The sequence below is a fragment of the Pogona vitticeps genome, chromosome 5, assembly GCF_051106095.1.
Source record: "Pogona vitticeps strain Pit_001003342236 chromosome 5, PviZW2.1, whole genome shotgun sequence".
In the NCBI taxonomy this organism is placed as follows: Eukaryota; Metazoa; Chordata; class Lepidosauria; order Squamata; family Agamidae; genus Pogona; species Pogona vitticeps.
The window spans coordinates 2,465,820-2,483,997 of record NC_135787.1 but is presented as its reverse complement, the minus strand read 5'-3'; the positions used below and the strand labels follow the sequence as shown (position 1 = coordinate 2,483,997).

Sequence of the window (18,178 nt, the reverse complement as noted above, 5' to 3'; positions counted from 1 at the left end):
ACGCGGAGGTGTTTGAACCGAAGGGTAAGGGCACGGTGGAAAGATGGGAAACCAAGTTCCTTTTCTCTTCTCTTCTCTGTTCTTTCTTGATTCATATGAGAGCACTGCACAATTTAAAATTACGAAAGATTGGTAAAAATTAAAAACCAAATTCAAATGTTAACGTACTTAAACTATTTTTGCTCAGAGGTGGGCTACTTCAACAGTGTTATCTCAGTGTGCACATCCATGCTGCATTGACTGAATTTCTCCACAGTCACAGAAAGTTTGTCCTGTATCTAAGTAGCTCCATTTTACTGGGTTATTGTTTGCTCTCCCCACTCAAAGTCTGTGGAAGTGACTTCCAGGTGGTCCAGCTAGATCCATGGTTCCCAACCTTGGGTCACTCCAGTGTTCTTGGACTGCAGTTCCGAGAAGCTCCCCCCCCCCCGCTGTGTCTTGGGCGGGGTTTCTGGGAGATACTGAGCTACAATTTTGTCCTGGTAGGGCAAGGCTCTTCAGCATTCATGGATTCGGCTTTGCTTTTGAGCTTGAGTGGTGTGCATGATGATTTTCCATCATTTTATCCATCATCTAGGGCAAGGGTCCATGGACCAGGCTGCCAGCACCGGGCTGCGGAGACAAATCTCCCCCACCACACACACGCATGCAGATGCACGCATGGCCCCCCACATGCTAAACCAGTCCGTGGAAGCAAAAGAGTTGGGGACCACTGATCTAGGGGGTTGGCGTTCCACGAAGTGGATGGGTTTGGTGCTGTCTTATCTTATTTCATTCATTATTTGCTAGCACCTCTTAATGTATTTCTGGAGGGGCAATGCCAACCCAATAATACTTTTTCAATGGGGGTAGGTTTCAGGCAGCCAATAATAACCCTGCATGATTCATTAAGAGTGACACCCACTTGTTTAGCCTGTGCTTTTTAAAATACTATATGGCACTCTGAATGTGGAGGAGCAAGGAAATCTAATTTTCGTATCACTTTTGGAACAGACAACCTTGCTCCTCTAATCCAGTATGTAAAGCAAACGCACGCACGCACGCACGCACGCACGCACACACACACACACACACACACACACATGGCCAGGATTCTTTTTGCTGTTTATGTGTACATAAAAGAAACTGGAGGTTCCCAAGGCATTCTTATGATACACATTGCATGTTGGTGGTCCACCGGTCAGAGACCCAGCACATGGACATCAGCAAAGCAGCTGTGGTTGGTAAAGACTCCCAGGTTTGTTTGGTTTTTTTTTTGTTGTTTAGTCATTTAGTCGTGTCCGACTCTTCGTGACCCCTTGGACCAGAGCACGCCAGGCCCTCCTGTCTTCTACTGCCTCCCGGCGTTGGATCAAATTCATTCTGGTTGCTTCAATGACCCTGTTCGACCATCTCATCCTCTGTCCTCCCCTTCTCCTCTTGCCTTCACACTTTCCCAACATCAGGGGCTTTTCCAGGGAGTCTTCTCTTCTCATGAGATGGCCAAAGTATTGGAGCTTCAGCTTCAGGATCTGTCCTTCCAGTGAGCACTCAGGGTTGATTTCCTTCAGAACGGAGAAGTCTGTTCTCCTTGCAGTCCAGGGGACTCTCAAGAGCCTCCTCCAGCACCACCATGGCCATCCCTGGTTTTTTAAACGGGTGTAAAAAAGCAAGATGGACTGACACCTAATGAAAGCCACAGCTTTGAGTCTGCAAGAGCTGAGCAGATCTGTTAACGAGAGGATTTTTGGGGATCAGCGTAAGTTGGAGAGATGACTTGATGGTACATTTGGGGGGCGGGGAACCACACAGACACACACACGCACACACAAAACCAAGAAGGTTCCGGCCATGAAGTTTTGCAACAGCCGTAAGACTGGCAGGTCCCAATGAAAGTGTCTCTCTAAAAACATTTTTAAAAAGGATTGTAACACACAGGCATGGATCCTGAAACTCTGATATTCTAGGAGATGCTGCAAAAACTTACTGTTTTGTTTTTGTTAAGCTTAATGTTTACATGAGGAAACCTCAGCCTTTCAACCAGTTCCGGATCTGGTGATGGGGAAGAGAAGAAAGAGCTTCTTTTGCAGAGGAGGTGGGGCCTCGTCCACACACACACACACACACACACACACACACACACACAACACACACACACACACACACACACACACACACACACACACACACACACACACACACACACACACACACACACACACACACACACACACACACACACACACACACACACCCTGAAGTCTCCCTTTCCCCAAATTAAGGGCAGGTTCTTGAAATGCATGCAATGCATGATTCGCATCAGGGCCTATCTGGCTGCTACATGATGGATGTCTGGGTCTCTCAGAAGGTTCTGATTCTGACCCTGGAGCCTTAAAGAAAAGGCACGGCCCTCTAGCACTTCACAGAGGAGAGCAAAGCTGCTCCTACTTGGGGGCCAGCGGTGGCGGTGGCGGCAGATGGTTCTTAGATGGCACCTCCTAGGAGGATTGGCCACTGGCTGCCACCGACTAGAATGTCTGGGAGTTACAGATCAACAGGATCTGGGTCCAAAGCTGAGGAACCACTGCCCTTAGAGAAACTCCAGCTTTCTGAAATAAACACCAAGGGTCACCAGCTATGCCTGAAGAAAAGCTGGTTGCTGGGGATCTCTCTGTTTGTCCGTTTGTTTGTTTGTTTGTTCGTTTGTTTGCAGACCTTCCCCTGTGGCAGCTTCACATGCAGGGCATGGTGTGCACAACTGCGTGCATTTATGGGTGTGCCCAAGCCCATGGCAATCCTCTACCTTACTTATGCAATTTGGGGAACTGTGTTGCACAAACCCAGTAGGACCCTGTCCAACCTTTTAAGGTTAATCAGCCATCCCCAGCATATTTCTGTGGGTTGTGGGCCTACAGAATCTGGGGCCCACGTTTATAAACCCCAGATAATTTTATTTATATGCTGCCTTCCTCCCCATAAATATCTGCCTGCTCCAGTGACAGAGACCTAAAGGGTTGTTATCAGCCAGGGCAACACAGGGATTTCTGCCCTCATGGCATGGGGAAGATGGGGAGGGTGGAGTTTCCACCCTACAAAATGTCTATGATGGGTAGAAGCAAAGGAGTTCGAAACCCAGAAAATGTTAAGTCCCTCTTCACTCATTATGGCTCTGTCTGTGACACCCTATTATTTATTTATTTATTTATTTATTTATTTATTTATTTATTTATTTATTTATTTATTTAATTTTATTTATTTATTTAATTTTATTTTATTTAAAATATTTTTTTTCTACCCCACTTTTCTCCTTGAAAAGGACCCAAGGCAGCTTACAACAGTGAGAGACCCTATTTAAAGTTGAATACAACGAGTAGACAGCAGTGGCTAGCATCACGGTTAGTCGATATTTAAAGCTAAGAACAATGAATAAGGAGGCATCTTACATCATTAAATGGCCTTCCCACAATCAAGATGGGCTCTCAATTAACAGCAGCTTCAAACACCAAATGAACTTGAGATGTCTTCCTGGAGCAGAGCTAGCATTTGGCTTCTCAAAGTCCCAAACATGAGCAAAAATCCGGAGATTTCTGCGTTAGGGGGCAACTTTCTCAGTGAGGCACAGATCAGACCTCAGGTGCTGGTGACGGCCGTCCCTGTCGGAGCTTCACAGGTAAGAGAAGGAAAAATTAATCTGCTGTTGCCCTGCTCTGCTTCCAGAGATTGCTCTAAAAAAGTCCTCTGGGAAGAGAACCACCTTCGTTCTGACCTTCCTCGCCCTTCTGGCCCTCGTGCTCGCCATTGTGCTGCTCGCCTTGGCTGTTCTGTGTAAGTACAACCACCCAGATTTGAATCTGGTTTCACCCCACCTTATCTTCAGGGCTCCAGGACATCCCACACCCTCTTCGGTTGCTCTTTATTTTGAGGAACCCTCCCCTGGATCTCCACGAGAAAAGCTTTGCGCCATCTCACTGTTTTGGACGAGCTCCTGAGAAGAGCTAAAAGCCGGTCCCCTTCCCATGACAGCAGCAACAAGCGATCTGGCCAGAGCACAGAGCACATGCAAGAATCCGTCATATACCGTGGCCCTGGTGAAGTGCAGGGCTCTTTTGCACCTTCCACGGGGGGGGGGGGGAAGAGACCCAAACCATTAAAAAAATCAGAGAGGATGCACTTTCCTAAAATGAAGTGTGGTCCCCAGTACACCTTGGTTAGCAAACCGTCCACTTTTTCAAACAAAATTTTTAAAAATCAGAGGTGACCTTCTGTCTACTTTCTGGTTCATTTGGAGTAGGAGCGCCATCAAAACTGCTAGAAAGTCCTTGAGCTAGAAAAATGGCTCTCAGAGGCCTGGGTTGATGCACGCCCTAAAAACAGGATATTCCTCTTGCCGTTGCCACCCACCACCACCACCACCGGCAGTGTTTCTGGACTTCTGTGGAAACCTCTGGTTTCTCTCCTGGTGTCCACCCCCCAGCTGCCTGATTCCTTTTCCATCAACCTGAGCTAAGAACGGAAAGCTTTCTAGCCTTTCCTGTTACCGGACCAGCCCTTAGCCCTTGACAATGGACGGCAAAATACTCCAACGGATCAACCGGGAGCTACCACTCCAAACCAGGAGAACATACATAATGAGAACACACCCCTCCAGAAGGTCAAGATTCTGGATTCAGATGACCTGCTCTTTGGGTCCCTCCAAATAGGAACAAGCCCCCACCCCCTGCTCTTCTGGGTCCTTTGGTGATTAACCCTGCAAATATGCGTTGTCAGATCCTGATTGGGATAACTGACTCCTTAGGTGCCCTATAAGATTTACAGGCCTTCCAGGCAAAGGGAACAGATTCGTCATCGCTGACATTATCCCAGGACGAAACCAAATAATCGTTCACGCAAGCTGTTTGTAAACTCATCTGAGTATCTCATGATAAGTGTCTTCATCGTTGCAGTAATGCCACGCCACTCCAGAACTTCTTAATTCTGTACAAGTTCCATTCACCTGCATCATGCCTAAGGTCTGTATGAAAAGTCAAAAAATCTGACAAACATGTAACTTTTGAGGAGTCACAGGCGGGTCGCTTGCTTTACTTGTAGATGTCCAGAAAGAAAGGAAGCTCACAGAACTGGAACGAGCGGCAGACAAAATCAAGGCCGCTCTTCGGCTCAGCAACGTCTCCTTCGCCTCTGAGGGTAAGTTGCCAAATGCAGGAAAAGGGCCCTTCTCCGTTCGGCTCCAGGCTCAAAGCCCAGGCTGCCGACAAAGCAGTCCGAATGTCCGAGGAGGGGGAAGGAAGGGTCGTGTTTGCTTGTTTTGTTACCCTTCTTGTTTTCCATTGGAGATTTTTCCTTGTCTGTCGTGAATGGAGGACTTCTAACGTGCTTTAGTGAAGTCCGTTTGCCCTCACAGTTGATATAGGAAGTACATTTTCACGATGTCCATTTTACAGACAAGACATGGAGGCTGTGAGGCAGGAACCTACCCAAAGCCACACAGTAAGCCTAGAGCATGGACAGAGTTCCTACTCCAGTCCTCTGAAGATGCCCATGGCCACAGAGACTGGCGAAACGTCAGGAAGAACAACCTTCAGAACACAGCCAAAGAGCCCGAAAAAACCCACAGCAACCATCAAACATGAACTGGTTGTGGTTATTGGACTTCCTCACATAAAGATAGAGGATATTTCCCCCTTCCGCCCTGCCCGGTAGACCTACATATCCTGTGGAACAGTTACGTGAAAGCTTGCACTTCCCCAGGTCACCATCTTTCCCCCTCACGACATCGGTTTGCATGCCCAGCCAGCCCAGAGTCCAGGTCTCTCACCCCACTTGACCTTGACCCCCAGCATGTGATTTCTTCTGACAGGATAATTCCTTCTATGCTTTCAGATGTTCAGCTCTTGGAAAATATCTCCGAGGCTTTCTCCAAACTGCAGGCCCACTTGGAGAGTGTCAGTGCATCAAAAACTGCGGCTCAAGACCGTTACCGTGAGTATCGTCACCACCAGAGCAAACGGTTTAGCGACTCTGTTTGTCCGCTCTCCTCTCTCTTTTCACTAAAATGCATCAAGCAGAGGCTGGTGCAAAAGTTGTAAGTTCAGCATTGGAGGGCAACCCAGCCCCGAAATGTGTTCCAAGAACTGCTGACAGAGTGAACTCTCCATGTTTTTACAGAGCACTCCACTCCTAGTTGGCCTCCTTCAGATTTTACTGATTCCAACAGTATAATTTGTGTGTTTGTTATCATGTTAAACAACTGTGACTCTGTCGGAAGTCCTTGCTAGTGTAGCTTGGGCCACCCAGAGATCCAGCATTAGATCCCGATGTCCCATCTTTGTACCCCTGACTCAGAACAGTGGCTCACAACCTTGGATTCCCCTGACGTTGAACTTCAACTCCCAGATGCCCTAGTCAGCACGGCCATCAGTCAAGGGTTCTGGGAACTGTAGTCCAGCATCTCAAGGCCCTTCCCTTAGGGAATTTGCCAGCCATCACAAAGGCAAACAAGGACTTTATCATCTCTTAGATAAGAATAGAAGGGCATCTAGAATCTGCCGGCTCCAGGGAGACACCACAAAGCCACCTAGTGACCAAACTATAGAATGACAATATCCACAGAGTTGCCTTTTAAAAAAATTCTATAAATAAAAAGGACCACAATGTTTTAGAATTATCTTTCCCAAAATGGAGTCCTCCTCTGCTGAACAGAAATAATGGGAGTTGTATCTCAACACATCTGAGGGCCCTAAGGGAGAAAAGGCTGCTTTAAGAAATGTTCCAGCTTTTGGCTTTGCTGCCCGACCCTCTCCCGAGTTAAGAATCCAGATTTTATTCTTTGTTCCAAAAAGGGAGGCTTCTGCACTTGGTCTCTGCTGGCTGGAAGCTTTACCAGGGGAACTTCTACCTCCTTTCTCAAGAGGCAAAAAACTGGCATGCGGCTGAACAGGACTGTCAGTCATCTGGTGCGCACCTGACTTCTGTGACTTCCCGGCAAGAAATGGTGAGCATCCTCTTTTGAATATCAGGATTTGGCTGCACATTTTTCAAGCTCTGAACTGTTGGGCGGCCTGATCAAAGACCCAGAAGGCCCACCTCAGCCAGCAGGTTCTGCTCCTGCAACTTTATCCGCCGCTTCTTCTCCAGATGCTGCCAGCTGAAAGGGCTGCTCTCCAGAGACACACAAGGTGTTCGGTTGTAGACCACAGCCCCCATACTAGCTGTGTGGTTCTAGGAGTTGTTGTCCCTAAGCGCCTCCTGGCTCTGCTTATCTCTGTGCCAAGAACAGCTTCACCTGCCAACATTTGCAAATTAAGGTGCCAGTAAGGGGCAGGCTTAGCGGGGGGGGGGGGGACCTGTCAGCCATTTTAGAACTGAGGATCCATTGTCAAAAGAAGCTGAGAGATGGGGCTGGACACGATGCTTGCTTTCTGGAGCTTCCAGCATGCCAGCTTCAACTGGGGAAGGGAGCTGACTTCTGAGTAAGCGTGCACAGGAGTCAGTATCGTCGTTTCAATGGCCCCACAAGTCTGGAGGGGGGTCTCCTGTTTCCAAGTCTGCCTTTGGACCCCTGCCGCTCTCAAGGGGCTCGAAACCGTTTTACAGGATTACCTGTCCAAGGAATCCGGGGGGCTGACCTTTTGGATCGGGCTGACAGACCACGAGGAAGAAGGCAACTGGACCTGGGCAGATGGCACAAAATACAACAGAAAGATCAGGTGGGTCCAAGACCAGGTATTGAAGTTCCAGGAGGTTCCTTCACTCTAAAGCCACGCAGCTGAGGTGGACTGCCACTGCCTCTCCAGAGGCTGCTGAACTACAGCTCCCATCAATCCTCACTTTAGGGCCAGGTTGGCTGGAGTTGAGGGGAACCACTGTCAAACAACACTGGGCAGCAGTCTTCATTTTCCCTGAGTCAATGAGGGAACCGGAGGAGAAGCCGTCACAGCCGACGGAAGGAGGACTCCGTCTTGTCCTTGGGCAAACTTGTCTCTGGGCCTTGATGCTGGGAGAGTGTGGGGGGGGGCAAGATGCAAAGGGCAGAGGACCACCTCCTATGGGTGAAACCAGGCCTGGAGCACCAAATTTTCCATCCGCAGGGCAAATGGCTTAGGAACGCAACCCTCCGTTTTATCCAGGCAGCCATTCAAAGGTCCCCTCTGCCCGTCTCTGTTGTCCTCTTCCTGTGCTCCTCGACAAAGGTCAGCTACAGAGTTTTGAAAGGCAGCTTTTAAATTGATGGGGGAAGTTCTGTTCTATCCTTCCGGGGCCTTTTGGGGCGTCATGTACACAGATCGGAGGTGCTCCTTCTGGCCAGAGGTGAGCAAGCCTGGGAGATGTGGCAGGTCATGTTTTGTTGGCCTGGGACCCTTCAAGGGTTGCATGTTCCACCCACCCACCCCAAAGGAACATAGAACTGGGGGGGGAGGCAAGGATGTCCCCCCACCCTTTTTTTTAAAATTGCCATGCAATTTTCAACTAAGAAACTTGCTCACTGTTTTCTCTGGCACTCTTGCTGAAAGGGAATAAGGCAAGCTGTCCATAACTATAACTGCACTGAGGGTTCTTCACACTGTACTTCCGCTGGATTTCTGAGTGGTAATTAAAGCCAGCCACTCACTCACTCACTCACTCACTCACTCACTCACTCACTCACTCACTCACTCACTCACTCACTCACTCACTCACTCACTCACACACTTTTGCTGGCTTGTTTTCAGTCTATTCTCGAAAGCTTCCATGGCCGGGATCCGATGGCTGTTGTGAGTTTTTCGGGCTCTTTGGCCGTGTTCCGGAGGTTCTTCTTCCTAACGTTTCACCCGTCTCTGTGGCCATGGGCATCTTGAGAGGACTGGAATAGGAACATACAGAGCATGGACAGAGTTCCTTCTCCTATCCTCTGAAGATGCCCATGGCCACAGAGACTGCAGAAACGTTAGGAAGAACAACCTTAAGAACACGGCCAAAGAGCCTGAAAAACCCACAACCACCATGTTTTCAGTCTGTCATCTTTTTCCTCAGCCCTTCCTTGTTAACCATAAATGAACTGCTAGATAGCTCAGTGGTTAGGCATCTCACTGCAGAGCCAGAGGTTGGGAGTTTGGTTCCCCCACGGTGCCTCCTTGACAGGGGCTGGACTGGATGATCTGGAGGGTCCCCCTTCCAGCTCTGCAGTTCTAAGAGGATGAACATTTCAGTTTGCTGAATTTCAGCCTTGATTTTCTAACAATGCTTCCTGAACAAATTAAACACCCACCTTTTCCTTGCACAGATTCTTGGGGCACTCAACCCTACCTAGATTGGAGGGTGGGGGGAGAGAGAGAAATCTTCTCATCCTATACTAAGGGGTAGACTAAATGACCTCTTGGCACCTTCTGTGGGTAAGCTTCTCCCCTTCCCAAAATGGAACCAGGATGAGACTGATGGCAGGTGGGGTGGGAAGTCACAGCTTCTTGAAACAAATCCTTTCCTATCCCCAAAACTAAAGGACAAAGTTGAGTGGCTGGAACTGTGTTGGCTTTATAACTCTCTCTCTCTCTCTTTTTCCCACCCCCGTTTTTCCAGTTTCTGGGCACGAGAACAACCGGACAACTGGCACGGGGCCCCAGAACACCAGGAGGATTGTGTCCAGATTGCAAAAGCACAGTGGAATGACGTCAGCTGCACCTACAGTTACCGAGGGTTCTGCAAGATGCCCTTCTCCTGAGCACAGGGAGACGCCCGCGGCCCCACTGGACTGGTCTCGCCCAGCATCCTCCTTCCAGCACAGGACCACTAAACGCCCCAGAAGCTTACGAATACAGTGGGGTCTCGACTTAAGAACTTAATCCGTATTGGAAGGTGGTTCTCAAGTCGAAAAGTTCTTAAGTCGAATCTGCATTTCCCATAGGAATGCATTGAAAACCATTTAATCCGTATCTGCTCTTTTCTGTCCGTAGAAACTAATGGGAAGCTGCTATTCTGCCTTCTGCCACTACAGGGGGATATTTTCTTTCTTTTTTCCCCTTAGGTTCAGGGAAGGCAGGGAACACTAAAGGCAGCACTTTAGAACTCTTTTTTTTAAAAAAACGAAGCCAATTTTAAATAATGTTTTAAAGCATGTTGTGCTGATTTTTTCAGCACAAAGGCACTCTGGCAGGCTTTTTAGGTGCTGAGCAAGCCTCCAGAAGCCTGCTCAGAGCCAGCCGATCAGCTGTTAGGCGGGGAGAGGAGCAGGGAAAACCACAAAATGGCTGCCAGGCTCTTTCTGGGTGTCGGCTTTTAGCTCTTTCCGGCTCTTTTTCCTGTGGTTTGGGGGCTACCAAGGCCTGGTAAGTGACTTTATTTAACAGTACAGTATTTATTTTTAAGTTTCTGACCCTTTTCCCCCCTCCAGAAGCCTCTAAGGGGAGGGAGGGGGGACTTTTTTCCCTGTTCGTAACTCGAGGGAAGTTCACATGTAGGGCAGGTTCGTAACTCGAATTGTTCGCAAGTCGGGTCGTTCGTAAGCCAAGACCCCACTGTAGCTGTCAGTCCATAACAGACCCTACGCAGTGGCCAGCAGCTTTTGGTAACGGACTTAGTTCAACATGGTTTGAAAAATGAAAACGTCACCTCAGGGAGCTGGACAGAGGCCAGGCGGTCTTTGTCTTCCGTGTGGAAGGGATTGTGTTACTGTACTATCGAACTGGCCTCCTCAGCCACACTAGATGCTGTTCCAAGTCCTCCATCCAGAGCACGATCCCATCGTCTCTCGAGACTGAAGGAGGCCTACTGCTACTCTCAGCAGGGCTCTTTCCTCCAGAAGATGGCCGGCCTGACACACCAGTTTAAGACCTTGCCGAGGCTTCAACTTTCCACCTCCTTCAGCAAGACTAGTTCTAGAGGTCTAGCCGCCCCAGCCTAACAAATCCCTCCCACCGTTTCACTGGGTGAGGAGCCCTCTCCATGTCTTCCAGAAGACTGTGTGCTGCCCCTTTGTCAGAACTGGGATTAAAGCACTGCCGAAGCTTCTGGGGAAGAAGAACAGGACAACGGAAACGTCATGCTAGCTTTCTGATCTCATTTGCCAACCTGTTTTCCAAACGGGTTTCCATTTACAAAATAGAAAACGTGGCCCTCCAACTCGGCAACAGCCAAACCCAAATCCTCCAAAGTGGACGCGCACAGCTTGACTCGCACTCCCCCCCCCCGACTGAGGCACAGAACGATCAGCCTCCAAAAGCAGAGGGGAAATGTTCCTTTCGGCTCTTAGACAGGGCCAGGGATGAGGATAAAAGACAAGGCACCTCCTCCTCCACCACCACCACCCGTGTCTCCCACTCTGATTTTTCTCTCCTGTGCAGCACATTGTGGCCAAGCGATGCCATGCAGCGAGCCGCCCATTCCACCTAAGGGCAACCAGCCAAGAAGCTCAGGTCTCCAGTTGCCCAGCTTCCAGTGGAGTCAGTCCCTGGCGGGGGGGGGGGGCGCTTTTCATTTGGAGAGCGAAGCACTCAGTTCCCTCTCCAGCCCCAGGACAAACTGGTCATTCCGGAAGAGCAGCTGCCCATGGGGCAGGACCTTCCCGAGGATAACCTCGATCCGGTCAGCCTTGAGCAGAACGTCGCTCCCGGAGCTCAGCAGCTTGAGGTGTTCCAGCAGGCACTTCACCAGGAGCTGGAGGGCGCTCTCGGCTAGCATCAGGTTCTCGTGGGGGTCGCAAACCAGGGCAAAACCCAAGCAATGGATGCCCAGCCAGAGCACGGTCTTATCCTCAGCAAAGGGGTCCCCAGAAGAGAGACGGAAGACCCCCGACGGGACATCCTGGAGAGATACGGGCTCGTCGGGCAGCAGGACGGAGTGGTCCGACGGGGGCCTCCCAGAAGCCTGCTGGTAGAGCCTGCACATGGACTCCACTTGCCTGTGGATGGACAAGACGAGAGATCAGCCGTGAACAAGAGTCCTTTCTGGGAGCTTTCTCTCCTGCAGGAATGCGGTGTATGTTGCTGGCAGGGCACCTGCTTTTGCACCCAGTAGCCATATCTCAGGGAAAGAAACCGATCAGCCATCATGAACAGCCACGCCAGTAGGGCTGCTCAGAAGGCTTGGCAAATCCTAGTGTCAGGCTGTCTTTGATGACGTTTTGGATTTGCCGCTTTAAAGCATGGAACCTAGAAATTATGTAAATAAATGTGTATAGAATTTTAAAAGTCCTGCCGTTGCCTGGTCTTATGGCAAGAATGCAAAATCCTTAGATAATTTACCCAGGTAAATTGCAAGATCTCAATACTGATTAATGGTTTCATTCTGGGATTAACCCTTTGGTGGGATCATGTCAGCTACGACGAATCATAGCATCTGCTCTCTTTGCCCCAGAGGTCTATAAATCTTTGTGGTACTCCTGAGGGGCAGGGGGGAGTCAGTTGTCCGAATCAGGTTCTGATGTTCGCCAGAGGTTCTCCACCTCTCTGTGTAACAGGAGTCATGGAAAATCTGTCAGGTAATTAAAACGCCCCTCCCCCCCAGAAATGTGGCAATCCATACCCTATGAGTGATTTCCTCCTTCCATTTATGGCCCACATTTCTGTTGAAGAAACTTTACTCAAAACAAGATCCTGATGAAACCACAACACAAATACAAATAGGATCAAAAGAAAGAAAAGTGCGATAAAGGAGGACACCCAACCCTTTCAAGTCCACTCAACAGCAGACCAGCAGGTGAAAATAACTGGCTTGGGTGAATCCATCTTTGCCTGCTGGTGGGAAGATAAAAGAGGGAGTGCCACCTAGCCTCCTGTGGCAGGGAGTTCCAGAGGAGCCACCCAAGAGCACCCTCCCCATCATCCCAGCCACACAATCCTCTGATGGCAAAGGCACCAGGGATGAGTCTAAACTTAGAGAGGCTCTCTCTTCTGCCCGTTTCAGCTGGTGAAGGAGCTGTCGCCAAAGAGGTGTTGGACAGGGGAACAGACCGGCACAGGAGCCGGTACCTTTTAAGCAGAGGTTGGAGGGTTGCCTGTCAAGGTGGATGGACTGCTGGATTTCCCATTTCTGAAGGGATCTGGGCTTGATGATCTGAACGTCACAGCCCTACAATGATGCTGATTCTGTGAAAGCCACTCTCTATAGGCCAAACGTGCACACGGCAGGATGATCTAAGTCACAAAGCACTTTGCTTTGGGTCCTCCTCACCCACAGGCCCACCAAAGCCTGAGCCTGTATTTTGTATTTCCCAGAACTGGCAGAAGCCACCTCTATTTTAGTTATTTATTTATTTATTTAATTTATATCCCGCCCATCTGATACGTCAGTATCACTCTGAGCGGCTAACAACATATATACGATTACAGTAATATAAATCTAAAATATCAAGTAGCTAACATAATAAAATCATAAATAATAGATAGATAAGAAAAGAAATAATTAACTAGATTGGGTTAGATGTTGGCAGGAGGGAAGGCCTTAGCATAAAGCCATGTTTTTAGCTGGGTTTTGAATGTGCCCAGCGAAGGGGCCACGCGAATCTCAGGAGGGAGAGTGTTCCAAAGGCGAGGAGCCACCGCCGAGAAGGCCCGGTTTCGTGTCTTCTCCCTCCGGGCCTCCCTCGGCGTCACGCTCCTCAGCCTCACCTCCTGGCTCGCGCAGGTGATCCGAGTAGATCTTGGTAGAAGCAGACGCTCCGCCAAGTATCGAGGTCCTAAACCGTTTAGGGCCTTGTAAGTGAGCATTAAAACTTTGAAGTCGATACGGAAACGAATGGGCAGCCAGTGCAGTCTAGCCAGAATAGGAGAGATGTGATGGTATTTCCTCACTCCAGTGAGGAGTCTGGCAGCTGCATTCTGCACCATCTGAAGTTTCCGTATCAGCCTCAAAGGTAGCCCCACGTAGAGCACGTTGCAGTGATCTAATCTTGAGATTACGAGCGCGTGTACTAAGGTGAAAAGCGCCCCCGTGTTGAGGTAGGGCCACAGCTGAGCAATCCGCCACAGATGGAAATAGGCGGAACGGACAACCGATGCCACCTGTGTTTCCATGGTGAGCATCGGGTCCAAATGTATGCCCAAGCTGCGGACCTCACTCACCGGAGCCAGGGTCGCCCCCCCAAACGAGAGCGAGCCACCCAGGTCACCAACAACGGGGGGCCCCACCCTCAGGACTTCCGTCTTGTCCGGGTTCAGCCGCAGGCCGTTCTCCTGCATCCATTCCAGTACAGTCCCCAGGCAGCACTGAAGGGACAGGACGGCATCACCTGCTGTTGGCAAAAAGGAGATGTAGAGCTGGGTGTCATCAGCATATTGATGACACGATGCTCCACACCCCCTGATGATCCCACCCAGCGGCCTCATATAGATGTTAAACAGCATTGGGGAGATGATCGACCCCACAATTGGAGCACCACGGGGCCGAGACATTCTCCCCAAGCTGAACTCTCTGGGGACGGTCCTCCAGGAAGGAGTGGAGCCAGGACAAAGCCAGGCCACCGATTCCCAACTTGGAGAGCCTCCCCAGGAGGATACCGTGGTCGACGGTATCAAAGGCCACAGAGATGTCGAGGAGGACCAACAGAGAAACTTTGCCCCTGTCAGCCTCCCTCAACAGGTCATCATACAGGGTGACCAATGCCGTCTCTGTACCATGGCGCAGCCCGAAGCCCGACTGGAATGGATCCAGGGCATCTGTTTCATCCAAGTGGGCCTGAATCTGATCTGCCACCACCCTCTCCACCACTTTGCTCATGAAGGAAACATTGGCGACGGGCCTATAATTGCCAATTTCGTCCGCCGCCAAATTTGATTTCTTTCTTATGGGCCTAATGAGTGTCTCCTTGAGGGCAGGGGGGAACCTGCCCTCAAGGAAAGACCCATTTATTATCGCTGTGGCCCATTCAGTTGTTTTCGGCCTGGCTGCTTTGATTAGCCAGGCCGGGCAAGGGTCCAAGGAGGAGGTGGTGGCCCGACAGCGATCAAACACCTTGGCCACAGAATCAGGCGTTACAGGCTGAAAAGAATCGAAAATAACCAGGCAAGGCGGAGCGCTAGACATCTCAGCTCGATTCACTATGTTCAAAAAAGGAGAGAGCTCCCGGCGGATGGCCTCCACTTTAGATTTTAAAAATGCCGCAAATTGGTCCAGAGAAAAACTAGGGGGAGGCCCATCACCCGGACCAACTCCAGATAAGTGGCGCACTATACGGAAAAGCTCCACCTGCTGGTTGGACGCGTCGCTTATCCGGTTAGCGAAGAATGATCTACATGCAGCCTTCACATGGCAGTGATACCCAGGTGTAGGGAACGATAAGGAGAGGAAATTGTGCCCTGCTTCTTGCCCCAATAGTTTTTTTTTTAAATATTTTTTTGGCTGGGAGGGTTATAACATCACTTAAAGGAGTAAATAAATTTTGAAATGCTTCTGTGCCCCTGGGCATGCGCAGAGCAGACGGGCTCTTTCCAGTCCAGCCCAGCCCTTCGAGAAGCCCTGCCCTGTGTTGGTTACCTGGCCACGACCAGAATCTGCTCCTTCTGGATCAGTTTCTTCTTCTCGCGATTAGCACCTCCGGCATCATCCAACCCCTCAGGACTGAAGACTCTGGAATAGAGCACCCGACAAGGGCCTGCCTCGTCCCCCGGCCGGCTAAGCAAAGTGTGGATCAAGAAAGCGTGAACCATGGAGGCCGACGGGCAGCTGCAGGAAGTGTGGGAGGTAAAGGCAAAAGACAGGATCCCTGGAGGAAAGAGAGCGGGCTCAGTAAGTCACCTCTAGGGCATCCCTGGTCAGAATTTGGGTTGCAAATATCCACCCCCACCCCACCCTACGTCCCCCTGCACACTCCTTTTGGGAGAACAGTTTTAACAGGCAGTCATGCGTCCTTATCAGTGGGATCAGTATCCGCTGATTCATTTATCCACGGTCTAAATACATTTAAAATATTAAAAGGGAGAAATCCTAGAAACACACATTTCAAAAGAGGAAGTTACCAGAAACGGCCAAAGAGGGCGCCAGAGGCCAGGCGAGGGGTCTGCATTCGCTAGAGAGAAATGGGTTTCCACTCTGTCATTACCAGCACTGGCCACTAGAAGGAGCCAGAGGGCAGGCGCTGTCTCCCTTTCTCTCTCTATATCGCAGTCGCCATCATCTGCATTTTTCAGCATCTGCGGGCGGGGTGGGGGGGCAGTGTCTTAGAACGGATCCCCCGCAGAGACGGGGTTGGGGTGAGGGGTGGGGGGGTTTCCTACTGGATATACTTTTTATGCAGCATTTGGAACCACCTTTGAGAGAACAAACAGGGAGGGGAAGTTTGCTGTACTCTGAAGATGCCCATGGCCACAGAGACGGGCGAAACGTTAGGAAGAACCACTTTCAGAACACGGCCAAGAAACCCGAAAAACCCACAACAACCAAGGGAGGGGAAGCATTGGTAGCCATAAAAGAACTGCTGCCCCCCATCACCACCACCCCACAAACGCGAGACCAACCCCCCACCCCACCCCCCAGTTCTTCAATGGGGAGAGAGAGAACGATGGTCAGGCCACAGCATCGGCGGGGATCTTGCTCTCGTGCTTCCCGTGGCTTTGCTACATTATTATTTATTCTGCAGAATCTTTCAATGGGCGGCTGGCGGTGTTAAAAGGAAACAAAGTGGAACATCCGATTCTTGCAACAGTGTAACGAGCGTCACATTAAAACTCCCGAGAGGAGCAAGATGCACAGCCGAACCCGCGGAACCTCCCGCCACAAGAGCCCCGAGGCTGCCCAAAGGATCCCCGGGAAGCCTGCCCTACCTGCTCCCAAAGCAGCGCCGGCGGCGGCGGCGGAACGAGACCCGGGCCAAGCCCCCTTCCCACGACCAGCGCAAGAAGCCCGAAGAACGCGACGGGGAGCAGCGAGACTACAGTTCCCGGCGTGCTCCCGCGCGGACCGGCAAGCGGCAACCCGCCGCAGCCGTGCCGCGACCCTTGCTGGGAAATGTAGGCCGTGCTACAGCACGCATGCGTAGTCGGAGACGGCTGTTCCGAAAGGGCGGCGGGCGTGGCTTCACCTCCTCCGGGATCCAGAGGAAGGAGACAGCTCTGCTCCATGATTGGCTGGCGGGGAAGCTGTGGGCGTGCCCACCCCTGAGTAAAGGGGTGGGGCAGAGAGAGAGAGAGAGAGAGAGAGAGAGAGAGAGAAACGAGGAGGTGTCTGGGATTGGTCAATGGTTTGTCCAATAAGCGAAGGGAAGAGGGCGGGGAACTCTTTGGGAGGCTGGGCGGCCTCGGGCATTGCCGAAGAGTGATTGGCTAGAATGTTTTCCGAGGCCCTTTTAAGAATTGGTCGGCCTTCCAGAAGAGGGCGGGGCAAGGCGGGGCCTTGTTGAGGGAAGCGCGTGGCGTGAATGGAAGTGGGCGTGGCGAAGGAACGTTCGGTCCACATGTGGGCGGAGCTTTCCTTTGATCCCAGTCGATCGAAATAGTTTAATCTAAAATGTATATATAATATACAGTATACATATTTATTTATTTATTTATTTATTTATTGGACTTATATACCGCCCCATAGCGCTTCAAGCACTCTCTGGGCGGTTTACAATTTAATTATGCAGGCTACACATTGCCCCCCCAGCAAGCTGGGTACTCATTTTACCGACCTCGGAAGGATGGAAGGCTGAGTCAACCTTGAGCCGGCTACCTGGGATTTGAACCCCAGGTCGTGAGCACAGTTTTAGCTTGCAGTACAGCGTTTTAACCACTGTGCCACGAGGCTCTTAATTGTCACAAAGAGGGGCCAGCAACTTCTTGGAGTATGGGAATCATTTTGCTTTCTGGACCCTGGGGTGCCGTACCGTCAGCATCCCAAATTTTAGGTATGACACCAAAAAGCAATCAGCCTTGGGAGATATAATTAGCCATTTTAATGTAATGTTTACGTAGTCCCCCGTCCAGCTCTGTTTCAGGCCAAAATAGACCTTTTCCCCCTTTCAGAATAAGATATTATCAGGAACCAGTTGGGATGGAAACATATATATAGATTAAAATATTACAGCTAACTTGGAGATAGATAGAATGATATATTTATTTATTCCATTTGAAGGCTGCCTTTGTCCAGATGAGGAGACTCAAAGCTGCTCACATTAAAACAGGTAAAATCAAAACTACACATGAAAAACACTATTAAATTGTTAATAACACATTGATTCAAATATTGAAAGCTTTTAAAACAAGCTTGCTTCGTTAAAAACCAGCACCCCGGGACTCCGTCGTGACTGTTAGAAGCC

The 18,178-nt window shown here is 50.2% G+C and overlaps 2 protein-coding genes across 4 annotated transcripts; one reads left to right on the top strand and one right to left on the bottom strand.

Annotated features, from left to right (window-relative positions):
• The first annotated feature begins 4,734 nt into the window (after positions 1-4,734).
• Positions 4,735-9,770, top strand: LOC110079844 (C-type lectin domain family 4 member F). Its single transcript, XM_078376649.1, has 6 exons — positions 4,735-4,774; positions 5,068-5,163; positions 5,860-5,958; positions 6,819-6,970; positions 7,573-7,685; positions 9,532-9,770. The coding sequence occupies exons 1-6, from the start codon at positions 4,735-4,737 to the stop codon at positions 9,671-9,673; spliced, it is 642 nt and encodes a 213-aa protein (XP_078232775.1). The 3' UTR covers positions 9,674-9,770.
• Positions 9,771-10,988: 1,218 nt separating this feature from the next.
• Positions 10,989-17,031, bottom strand: AP5S1 (adaptor related protein complex 5 subunit sigma 1). 3 transcript variants are annotated; one of them, XM_020795229.3, is made up of 3 exons: positions 16,707-17,031; positions 15,421-15,609; positions 10,989-11,848 (listed from the first exon to the last, which is right to left on the bottom strand). In XM_020795229.3, exons 2-3 carry the CDS (start codon positions 15,591-15,593, stop codon positions 11,422-11,424), a joined length of 600 nt encoding a protein of 199 aa, XP_020650888.3. In that variant the 5' UTR covers positions 15,594-15,609; positions 16,707-17,031; the 3' UTR covers positions 10,989-11,421. The 3 variants fall into 3 exon arrangements, with proteins under 3 accessions (XP_020650888.3, XP_020650887.3, XP_078232920.1); XM_020795228.3 differs by having other exon boundaries at positions 15,421-15,649; positions 16,707-17,025; XM_078376794.1 differs by lacking the exon at positions 16,707-17,031 and adding an exon at positions 15,903-16,188.
• Positions 17,032-18,178: the final 1,147 nt, after the last annotated feature.